The 12,521-nt window shown below is 44.5% G+C and overlaps 1 protein-coding gene across 3 annotated transcripts in view; it reads left to right on the top strand.

The window, feature by feature from the left end:
* Positions 1-5,343, top strand: part of LOC149344139 (cytochrome P450 3A5-like) — a 61,135-nt gene extending 55,792 nt beyond the window's left edge. The window contains exons 12-14 of one of the 3 annotated variants that reach the window (XM_089546159.1): positions 2,265-2,408; positions 3,038-3,200; positions 4,937-5,343. In XM_089546159.1, coding sequence (XP_089402285.1) covers positions 2,265-2,408; positions 3,038-3,200; positions 4,937-5,014 — 385 coding nt within the window. In that variant the 3' untranslated portion in view covers positions 5,015-5,343. The remainder of the gene's footprint in view (positions 1-2,264; positions 2,409-3,037; positions 3,201-4,936) is intronic. The other 2 variants (XM_089546160.1, XM_089546158.1) reach the window with 2 other exon arrangements.
* The last annotated feature ends 7,178 nt before the right edge of the window (positions 5,344-12,521 follow it).

The following is a 12,521-nucleotide window of genomic DNA, read 5'->3' on the forward strand; positions in this document are numbered from 1 at the left end:
CAGTTCGTTTGGCTGGGAGCGCATGTCACGAGTGCGCGCCAACGCGCTCCAGTGAGACCGACGTGTAGCCGTGCGCCGCGGGCAGATGACACTGGCGATGCTGCGCACGCTCGGTTAGGACCAAAAGCAAGCATCGACAGAGAGAAATAAGAAGAAGCATTCCAAGTGGGCATAGCTTAAATAAATTTTGGATACGATAGCGTTCCGAAGCATTTATTTGCTCTTCACTCACTAAGGTACCCGCCGACCGGATGCCCATGCATGTCCGCAGATATGATAATATTAAGGATTCCAGCCAATTTCTTTCTTCCTACCTTAGCTCAAGCACCCTATTTCTGGCAATGTGTACGCACATCAAGGAATGTAAGGTGACTTCATGGAGAGCGGATATCGTACTTAGAATCGCGAACAGGTAATTGTGGGAGTTACTAGCTGAAGCTCTAGAACGTATGCACCAAAAGCAGTAAAAATAACGCGACGGTGCTACGTCTGACTGACCTGCACTATAAGAATCGTAGCATTTCGCGATCACGCGTGCGTTGAGTTTGTATTACTGAATTGCTTGATACTAATTGTACAAATCGGTAACCGCCCCGCCGCGGTGGCTCAGTGGTTACGGCGCTCGGCTGCTGACCCTAAAGACGCGGCGGGTTCGATCCCGGCCACGGCGGTTGAATTTCGATGAGGGCGAAATTCTAGAGGCCCGTGTACTATGCGATGTCAGTGCACGTTAAAGACCCCTGGGTGGCCGAAATTTCCGGAGCCCTTCACTACGGCATCCCTCATAGCCTGAGTTGCCTTGCGACGTTAAACCCCAATAAACCAAACCAGTAACCGAAGTCTTCGGCTTCGGCAGGTAGTTAGAATGGACTCCAATGTCTGCGTATTTCTCAGAGGCCACAGTAAACAGACAGCGCGACGTGCAACGGCGCAGAGCGAGTTTGGCGCGTTCGGCTGTGGCACAATGGGACGCCCTACTCGCGCTGTGTTTGATGTCACCTCCTGCCCTCCGGCGCGGTGATAGTGCGCCTCAGCCGATGACATGAGCTCCGAGGTTTGTGGCACGGACAACGACATCATATATTCATTTTTCAATGCTCAACAATCCATTGTCTCAGTGTCCCTGATTAGTACTGCGTACCTAGTGGCAGGGGCAGAAACATTCTTTTTTAATCCTTTTTGAGGGGTCGAAGCTTACTATCCCTTACACCAGCAAAATAATTGCCGAAAAACGTACCAAAATTGCCCAATTCTTTTGATCATTTCTGCCGAAAAAGACTGTTTTCAGGCATAAAACGCGCGAAAGGCGTGAACATGGTCAACTGCAGCCCCCTAGTATTGAAAATTGCAAACAACGAAAATACAGGTGCAAAATACAAAGAATACAGGTGCCGGACTGACCTTTTTAAAATGTCTTTTTTCCCCAAAACGGTTTCGGAATGGAACAAGCTGCCTGAGGAAGTAGTGTCCATATTATCAAATGATTCATTTTCTTCCATGCTGTGACATTTTTTTGTGTATAATAATTCCGTGTTCTTTCTATCTCATTGTTATCTTTTTTTTTGTAACCACCTGCACGCGGTGGCATTTGTGTACTTTTTCTTCTACCCCCCCCCCCCCCCCCCCCCCCACTGTAATGCCAGCCAATGGCGCTGTGGGTATGATGATAAATAAATAAATAAATAAATAAATAAATAAATAAATGCTGACCTTAACTCGTCTTTGGAAGTGGGAGTAACACAACATCAGGCTGGACGAATGTGACTCCTCATTGGTAATTGGTACAACCTCCCATGGCGAGCTTGGGGTTGCTAGTTAAGGGTTAACTGTGAGTATCTGAGGCTTGAACGCTGCTTGCTTAAGAGTTAAAGGAAAAACCAACGCAGGGTTGGGGCGAACAAAAGAGGAACGCAAAAAGGACCTACACTCAGAAAAATTTTCTTTGAAGGCAGTGCCAGTATGAGTGCTCTTTTATTGTTTGCGGGTCTCATTTTTGTTGTGTCTTCCTTTCAAAAGCGCAGTTGCAGCCCGATATAAAAGTATGCCCTGTGTAATGCTGTCAGTATTAAAATACTTTTGCCAAATAAACTACAGTTATTTAACGATTCATAATAACATAGATGTAAGTAACTAAATGCAACGATGCGCTATATACAGCACAAGGTGCAGGATGCATGTAACTTCCTAAAGCACAAGAATGGCACTTATCATGCAATCATTGTTCGCCGCATTGAACAAAAAACTCATTATTTTTTCTCCTCAAGAATTGAGCGCACGGCGCATGATGACTACGTTCTCGGCGACACCGGCGTGGCGATCAAGAAGGGCGACATGATTGCAATTCCCCTTTATGCTATGTACCGGGATCCGAACTACTTTCATGACCCATACACTTTCGACCCGGAAAGGTGAGCGAAGTTCACCGCTGTTTTAATTGTCATTATTTCGCAGCAGTTCTGCACGTACACTCAGTTCACGCTGATTGACAAACGTGCCACGGAATGAAATTTTATGCTTATATGTTGGGAAAAAAGTAACCATTTTTCTCGGCACAGATCCACAGGACGGATTAGTGAAATTAGTCGTTGGAGAGTTTATTCGTGCGAGAAATGTGGGGGAGGCAAAGGGTACAGCAAATCTGACCTGTTTAGTTCAAAGCCGGTACGGAAGCTGCGGCCGCAAGCTGACCGAGCGAAAAGCCTCATTAAGCCGGAAGAGGATGTGCTATGTTTCATTTCAACGGGTATATATCAGCGCACTTCTGCATCCTGCGCTGAATGGCAGGGTTGCAAGCAGTAAGCTCTGCTGCCAACGAAAAAAAAAATTATAAATCAATGTAAACTACGGTATCTTCGTCAAATTTTCCAAAAGTGTCCGGTGTTTGCAAGGCTAAAGGATCCCATAAAGTGTCAGCTTATTGCAACAGCGAATTCAAGTTTTGAAGAGGCTCCTGACTGCTTTGTACAAATTGCCAGCAGTTGAACGAGACAGCTGACAAGAGTTTGTTTTTTTTCACTGCTTCCAATTCCTCCTTTAGGTTCAACGAGGATAACATTGGATCTATCCATCCCTACACGTATCTACCATTCGGCGCCGGGCCGCGTAACTGCATTGGTATGCGTTTCGCCCTCCAGGCCGTCAAGCTCTGCGTGCTGCACGCAGTACACAACGTCACGCTGGTCAGAACTGACAAAACAAAAGTGAGTGCCGACACTAGCCTTCGCTGCTTTTCCTGAGGGAGGGGGGAGGGGAATATGTGTCACTACATGGCATCGTCATTTTTGGTAATGCTTTATTTCGAGAAATGCTTACGGACGTGAGGAATGATCCGTATTTGCAAAATTGACGTCCTGAGAACTTGAGAACAAAGTAAATGCTGTGGCGTGCGGCTTCAGATCGCCAGCATACGCATTGATTTCGATGGTTTCACCAAGCAGGCCATTGATTCCAATTCTGTTTTTTTTTTTAGCGTTAGAAAACCATTCGAATAAGAGCATTTGGTGTTACAAGGCGCCCACTGCGAGATATAAAGTACTACAGCTTATGAAATTACAGAAATTAGTCAAAGGCTCATCGCAAGGCTGCATACATCTCTTCAATTAAACCGCAGCGCAGAACCGCTTATAGCCGAAGCGCACTGCACTTCGATTAATTTAGCTGGGATAGGGTGATAAGCAATTAAATGCACATATAGCGTTTGCCAAAAATAAGCCATGGATTGCTTTACACCCGCATAGCGGAAGCCTGGCTTCCCTAAAAAATAAAAGGTCGTGAAAGGTGAGAAAGGTTCTCCTCATCATAAAGAGATTTAGAGCTCAAGTCGTTCCATAAATGCTTTACAATCTAACAGAATAACAGAAGTAAAAAGGGAGGAAAGTTTTCCTCTAGTGCACACACTTTTTAAGGAAATATGCACTAGAGGACAAATTTACACCCTTTTTATTCCCATATAGGCGTATTCCTGTTCAGAGTGCTATATTCGACAGAGAAGCAAACCATGCAGCTTGGTTAGTTTGGCAAAGAAGGCACGCCGGGCACTTCCGTCTTCATCGGCATCGAAACTAGAGAAAACAATGAAACAAAGAGTGTGCATCCGACACAATGCCCTGCATATTATTATACACACGAAAAAGTGGTTAACTGGAGCACAAGCGATGCTCGCTTGCTAGGTCACTGCGCAGTTGCAGCAGGAGTACTTCGTCTATGCGTACCCACTTTAGTACGGGATCATCCTTCTCTTGTCTATTTCATTGAAGAGTCAGCGGAATAAATATGTATAGAAGTGGGATGCCACCATGTTTAAAATTTTGAAGCTGTTCTGCGTATTCACTTTATTTCTATGCTCTTTATTGCTGATGTCTTTGAATCAATTTGCATATATGGCTGAACATGTATACGCTTCACCATGTTAAATTTACATTTTCATTACAGTCCGCTTTTTATTTATGCATGCTAATGTTTGATTTGTGTGTGTTCTCCTATCACGTATTATTTGACCTGGCAGCCATTTTTTTATTTATTATTTGTGTTAACCACTGCAGCATGTAGCTGAACATTGTGCATATAAAATTTTCTCATGCGTTGCCTTTGCTTGCGATATATTGGAGTACGGGCTACTTAGTGAAGCCTTCTTCTGGCTTTTTGCCCGTGAGCCAGACATCCTTCCGATGTTGAATAAACATTGTACTGTAGTGTAAAACCACTGTTTGTGGGAGAAAGAATGAATAGACGAGAATTGACCATATTAACATGTTTACAGAGCGAATAGGTACAATAATGATGTTATTTACAATACAATACAATGGTGCGCCGGCTAGTGTATGACGCAACGAGCCCTGTTTTGCTGACACGAACGGGTGATCTATGACTATGACTAGATCTATGGCTGAAGAGGCCCGCGCCCTTCCGGAATCCTGAGCCTTTCTTTCTTTTGCAGGTCCCCCTGGAGTTTCATAACGGCGCCGCCATTCTAACTGCCAAGGACATCACTGTGGGAGTACGAAAACGCCCATAGCCGGCATACTGGTTTTAAGGAAATTATATCTTACAAAGACAACCATTCTACGCACTCTCAAAACTCTGTTCTGTATATTTTGTTACACTCTGCCCAGCCATGGCATCGTATTTGTTCTATGGTAAGGTAAGATGAAGCAGATATATGACTTCCGATTGTGACTCACCACGAATTTCTGCTGAACATGCGCTTATCTCGAACAAAAAACACCTCTGTCCTTTCATGAATTGGTTCTTCATCGATTTTCAATAAAATGAACTGTTCAGACAGCATATCGGTGCAAGTTGTCAGGGTATTATAGAAACAGTTCATATTAAGTGGCCTAGCTCTAATCACGTCGAGTATTTTGCTGCATAATGTGTTTAAATTTCGAAACATTATTTGTAGCGGGTATTCCGCAAAAAAAGAAAAGAAACTATCGTTTCCTCTAAAGGCGGTAAAGTGTTTATGTGGCTAGTTTTTATATTGACTTTTTTTATGGCGCCGTATTCTAATCAAAGACGCCTTTCGGCAAAAAATTCCCTTTCGCTAAAGCCGAGAGCATTGCTTCCGTTTGAGTAATTGGCTGGTTTTAATGCAGCAGCATTAACGGTTCCGTTCTCGAGAGAAGCCCGCTTCCGCGAGCTCGTGTGTGTCACGAAAAAGATCAGATGAACATAAATAGGTGTCTTCAGTCGTTAAACTCGTGTTACCTGAAATGGGGTATGGAAATAAACTACCAAAAATCTAATTACATGCAAGTAACAAGGAAGCAGAATGTTCTGGTGTTTCAATACAATATCGGTGAAAATTCCTTAGATGAAGTAAAGTGTCTCAAATACTTGAGAGTGACTCTAACAAATAATCTTGACTGGCGCACCCATATTGAAAATGTCTATTTAAAAGCCTACCAGAAGCTCTCGTTCCTGAGGAGGAAGTTGCCGAATGCGACTAAAGAAATTAAATTGATTGCGTACAAGACGTTCGTGCGGTCAATTATACAGTACGCAAGTGCAGTGTGGAGTCTTCATCAAGAGGGTCTAAAACGAAAACTGGAAAGATTGCTAAGGATGTCAGCACGTTTTATATGCTCAAAATACCGCCGCACTGATTCAGTCACAGCAATGCTGAAACAGTGTCAGTTAGAATCACTAGTAATAAGAAGAACAAAGCAGAAATTTAAACTTTTTTTTCCTGATAATGAATGATAAAGTCAAAGTTAATAAACAACGCTATGTTACACCTCCCCTGAAGCGTTGCCCACGCAAAAATCACAGTAACGTATTAAAACCCATTATTACACGTTATCGCTACTCCTTTCTTCCTGATGCTGTAGAAATTTGGAATCAACTACCAAGTGACGTTGTGGACCAAACAGATACTAGGTATGTTAGAAAAGTATCCGACCTTTTGCCGAAGAAAAAAAACTGGCGTAACTGGAGCGTTGGAAACCTAATAACCTTCAAAGTAGTCTCCTTGGGACTCCACATACTTCTCCCAGTGGTGCTGCCGTTGTTGGAAGTATTCCGAAAGGCTCCTTTGGGAATGGAGTTTAGCTCAGCTGTCGTTGAAGCCATAATGTCCTCTCTTGTCTGAAATCGCGCTCCTTTCAGTGACCTCTTGATTTTGGGAAACATCCAGAAGTCACAGGAGGCCATATCAGGAGAGTAAGGAGTCTGTTGAACTACAGCAGTCTGGTTTTTCGCGAAAAAAGTGTGAATTTAGTGCGAGGAATGTGCAGGAGCATTGTCATGATGGATGCGCCAATTTCCGGTTGACCTCAACTTCGGCCTCTTGCGCCGCACAGCACCACGCAGGCGACGGAGGACATCCCTGTAATATTATTTTGGTCAATGTTTACTTTGTGGGGTGCGTACGCGTGGTGTGCCACACAGATGGAGTCAAAGAAAGCAGTCAGCATCACTCTGACATTGCTGCGCACTTGGCGGGCCTTCTTGGTCTTGGTGACGTGGAATGCTGCCATTGTGACGACTGGGATTTGGTTTCCGGGTCGTCGCTGTACACCCAAGACTCGTCACCAGCGATTATGGTGTTCATGAAGTCGGGGTCACTGTTTGTGGAATCCAGCATATCCTGTGAGACTTCAACACGAAGCTGCTTTTGCTCCACCGTGAGCAGCTTCGGCGCGAATTTCGCCGCATCTTTCTCCATGGCTAAATTTTTGGTGATAATGGAATATGCAGAAAAATTGGTGATGTCCACCTCTTCAACAATTTCTCGGATAGTCACACGATGGTCCCGGGTCAACACAGCGTTCACTTCGGCAATGACCTGGTCATTTCGGCATGTTGACGGCCGACCGGAGCGTGGCTCTCTCTGCACCGATGTGCGGCCGTCTTTAAACCAATTGTACCACTGCTTCATCTGTGTGCTGCTCATAGCATTGTCACCGAAAGCCGTCTGAATATTCCGAATGGTTTCCACTTGGCTGTCGCCTAGTTTCTGGCAAAATTTGATGCAGTAGCGCTGCTCCTGTCGCTCCGCCATTTTCCTTGCAATAAAAAACCGACGAGAGCACTGCGCACTGCCTCACTCAAACGCTGCGTGCCAGTGACTGAAGCTAACGGCAGGCGAGAAAAAATTTGTGCATGCGTACGAAGGTTCAAGGTAGGCTGGTGCAAGCGTGCTTGTTTCAAATCCATCAGGTGTTCGTAAAAAAAAATAAAGTCGGATACTTTTCTAACAGACCTCGTATAGACAAATTTGAGATAGGTGTGAACACGTTCCTGGAAGATTGCTGTGCAAATCTGCAATTCTGTGTATTTGAGTGTTTCTTAGCGAACAGAATTGCATTTGTATATGTATATGTTTCCCTCCCTGCAATTACCCTCACACAGAGGGTAAACAGTACGAATAAATAAAATAAAAAAGGGCCATTGATCGAGAGAATTGTGGCGCAGTTTCAAGCCCTTTCGCTGCTGAGAAAAATTGCATCGTGGTGGAGCAGCGCAAAGGACGGGACACAAGAAACAAGGAAGGACGTACACAGGCGCTGACTATCAACTGAATTTTTATTTCGAAACACAGATAATATATAGCAATCATGAGGGGTTGGAACATTGATAAAAGGGTTGCTCGGTCACCGGAATCCAGAAGACAGTCACGTCAGTAGATAAAACATATTGGTAAATGTGGTGGCGGTGAAAGACGATAAAGAGAAGCGGAGGGTGTATAGCGCCGAGGCACGAAATAACGAATGATCGGTAATGAAAGATGAGGTCGCCCAAAAGGGGCTAAAAGCTATAGACAATCAATACCGGTAATAATGGCATTAAAAACATATAAAATCGTTAAGAATAATTAAAAAACACTTTAAAAACATTAATAACTGGTAGGCTGCGAGGTGTGAAGGGCCGGCTATCAACAAACAGATTAAGGCCTCACAGAAGATGAATTTTTAAAGAGGCCAAAATGGAGGCTAAAAGCACGGAACAACTAAAGAAAGGAGTAAAGGCCTGCGACGAATAAAAACTAACTCTATGTCACAATTAAAAACCCGGAATAAACACTAGAAACAGGATGGGATAAAATCAAACAACGCAAAGACTCACAACGCATGCCCTGCTGTTCTCGGAAAATGCAATTCTTTCTGAGATAAACTAATGGAAGATGTACTGACACAGTGGTCTTTCGCACGACGAATGTTGCAAGCCTCAACTATTTCTCTCGACGTATGATCTCTGAGGCTTGCAACATCCGTCGTGCGAAAGACCACTGTGTCAGTACATCTTCCATTAGTTTATCTCAGAAAGAATTGGATTTTCTTAGAACAGCAGGGCATGCGTTGTGAGTCTTTGCGTTGTTTGATTTTATCCAATCCTGTTTCCTGTGTTTATTCCGGGTTTTTCATTGTGACATAGAGTTAGTTTTTATTCGTCGCAGGCCTTTACTCCTTTTTTTTAGTTGTTCCGTGCTTTTAGCCTCCATTTTGGCCTCTTTAAAAATTCATCTTCTGTGAGGCCTTAATCTGTTTGTTGATAGCCGGCCCTTCACACCTCGCAGCCTACCAGTTATTAATGTTTTTAAAGTGTTTTTTTAATTATTCTTAACGATTTTATATGTTTTTAATGCCATTATTACCGGTATTGATTGTCTATAGCTTTTAGCCCCTTTTGGGCGACCTCATCTTTCATTACCGATCATTCGTTATTTCGTGCCTCGGCGCTATACACCCTCCGCTTCTCTTTATCGTCTTTCACCGCCACCACATTTACCAATATGTTTTATCTACTGACGTGACTGTCTTCTGGATTCCGGTGACCGAGCGACCCTTTTATCTATGTTCCACCTCCATATGATTGCTACATATTTTATGTGTTTCGAAATAAAAATTCAGTTGATAGTCAGCGCCTGTGTACGTCCTTCCTTGTTTCTTGTGTCCCGTCCTTTGCGCTGCTCCACCACGATGCAACAGTACCAACTAGCCCAGCAACTTGCTCTTCTGAGAAAAATTTGTTGAGCTTGAACGGAACCGCTGCCCTTTGGGTAGTAGTTCACTGAGGAGCTTCCGTTCGAAGCGATAGTTTCATGCATGGCAAAATTGATTTTGAAATGTAATTAAGTTACATTACTGGTTACTTTCCTAGAAATCTCGCAAAAGTTATTAAATCACATTACAAATTACTGCTCTCAAGAAGTAATGGCATTACATTACAATTAATGTAATGTAAAGTAATGAGGCTCGCTTTTAAATTACTTTTAGTTTCAGCGCTGAAAAAGTTGCGCATTGGTCAGAGTTCCTATAAAATTTTCAGATTTCTGTATTGCGCACCACCATTGTGAGCGCGAGAAATTTTGCCCCTCTTAGAAGAAAGGTCGCCCTAGTCCATAAACAGCCGCTTTGCTGGCATAGATAAGGTCAACGTAATCGCGAAATTTGCGTGTAAGCTCCTTTGGTTCTTCGATCACAAGTTCATCGATAATACATAACATGGTCCCACTCTCTTGATTCCGAAGAATTTTTCGTCCGCGTAAACAGCGGGAGTGCATCGACTGCTTGTTCATGCTCATCTTCCCCGCAAATGAACCGGACTGCAGGCACTCAGTCAATTCTGCTGTTCAATGGAGTCATTCTGGAGGTATGTTGGCGGAAATAAACTGCAGGTCCCTGTGACACTGTCGTCTATGTGGCCCTCGAGTAAAAAATAGGGCTTGAAATCTGGCTAAAGAAGCTAGTTTTCCCAAGAACTCGCAGCCAAGTTTGTTAGACATCAGTTGAGACTACTTGTCAGTGCGGCGACGTTGACAATAGATACGTATAAAGCAGTCCAAAGGACGTACTCGCTCAAGCACTCGCAGTGCGTCTGTGCGTAGGCGCAATAGGCATGCCATGGTCATGGAGCTCTCGTGGAGGCCCTGCGGCGCTTGACCGTACGCAGTGCAGTAAGATGAGTAGCAGAGTTGTAGACTTGCTGCAGGTTCCCGCAAACCGATGCTGCAGGATGCCCGCAAGCGCATCGTTTCTCGTCCGCTTGCGCCGCTGCGCTTGAGAGCTGAGCTGAGTGCTGGATGCGATGGCCAGTACTCCGCTCAGAGACTCCAAGGGCCCAGCTTCACACTGTCAGCGTCGTGGTCGTCCAGCGCACCGCCACTTCGGCGTTCACGAATCATTCACGATTCGAGTCCACTGATACGGTAACCAGTTCACTGGTAACAATATTATTGATGGCCATGAGTTTTTCTAGCGTTGTATACTCTCAAACCAGCAAACGCAAGGCCAAAGGATGTTCGATATAAGAGCATGGACTCATTATTCTGTAAAAGTAATTTCGCTATTGATAATTACTTTTTCGTAAAATTAGTGCTCCAAAGTAATTCATTACACTACTAGATTACCAGCCCAGAAAAGTAATGAATTACATTACAAATTACCGCGGAGAGTAATTTGCTTAGAGTATTTTAATTAGTGCCATGTCTGGACAGTTTCAAGGCCGCGTGCTACCATCTCGTACCGCAGCGTCTGCAACAAAGACTTGTAGCTGCCAATCAACGTCACCAGCGAGGAAGAGGAAGCGACATGTTCGACATGTCATCATACTATGCCATTGTGCTCTTTAGGTTAGGTTAAGTTCTAAAAAGGCAAGGAGGCGTTTTCTGCGCGCATTATAAACAAAGGCGATAAGTCGAACCATTTTATTGTATGCCTTGCCAAGTTTTACGCCTCGCTCCAAGCAACTTACTTTGTTGCCAAACAGCGCCTCCTAGCTGATTAAAAAGGTACTGGAAAAATCACCTATGCTTCAAATCAAATAACTAACTTTGGTGCCTCGAAAGAACTGCAGTATCACTGAACGTGCCAGGAAAGAGGTGTTTATTCTCCACATCCGCATTTAGCCTTTAAAAGCACCATTAGCAAAAACACTCTGGGTTAATGTTGAGCGCCTAAGCTTTTTAAGCATGAAATACTTTTAGCTCCCGTTGTCGGCATTGTGGTGACGTCACGCCGAGACCGAGAGCCATCATCCGGGCACTGAAATCCACTCATCCGGGCACTGAATTCCACTCATGCGGGCACTGAATTCCACTCATCCGGGCTCTGAAACGAGAACATCCGGGCACCGTACGAGACTTACCGAGATTCAACGAGACTCTCTAAGCCCTCCTACGGGACCGGCATACAAGCGCCGGTTGCTCTCCAAACGAGTCACAAAAAATAACTGCTGCCAGTGTGTTCTCAATGTTTATCAAGATATCAGTCGAGCTGTGCATTTGATAATGCACGGAATTATAATTTCCGATTTCTAATAACGCGTGGAAAAAGCACATACATGCCACAATACACTTCGTTGTCATACGTGATCTGTTAGGGGTTTTAGAGAGAAGGCCGCTTAAAGAAAGAGGGGAGCTCCAGGGCGCGAATGGCTTTCGGCGGAAAACTTTCGCTCCCTCCCCAAGGATGACGCTGCGGTCCCACACTCACGCGTGTAAAAGACCGGCCGCTTGGCCTTCAAGCCCTTTCCCCCTCTGGCAGGCAGATGTATACACGCCCGCGGAGTATTCGAACGCGCTGCATATATATACTGGTCAGGCCTGCGTCTCGTCGTGTTCGCGTACGCTTCTGCATCGTCCTGGATTTCAATGCCGCCACCGTCACAGCTGCTTAAGCCGAGCAATGGAGCCTGTGTTAGGCCCGTAAACATTTCATGCTTACTCTACTCTCGGTTACGGGAGAGGCGCAATTTTTTAACGTAGCACCAGATACCAGTGCACGGCAGCTTCAATATCTCCGATTTCACTTTACGGCGGCCTCTATGCTCGAAGTCCTGCCCGCAACCTTGTTTTCATTGCCAGAAAGCGTTAGTTAGTCAGCGCATTGTGTTTCTTTAGACAAAAAAAAAATTGTGCAAAAGACCTCTTCACTCTCTAACAAAGCAAGACACGTACCACACCAAATTTTTCGAGTGTACCACGTGTATTGTAGACAAACAAGATGCTCTCTTTAAAAGTTGGCAAGTAACGCGAAATTTCCAGAAGTCAGCAGGCAAAGCGATTATTTTTGAAAGAGTGC

Source organism: Amblyomma mixtum, chromosome 5 (assembly GCF_055824585.1).
Source record: "Amblyomma mixtum isolate Tamu chromosome 5, ASM5582458v1, whole genome shotgun sequence".
In the NCBI taxonomy this organism is placed as follows: domain Eukaryota; kingdom Metazoa; phylum Arthropoda; class Arachnida; order Ixodida; family Ixodidae; genus Amblyomma; species Amblyomma mixtum.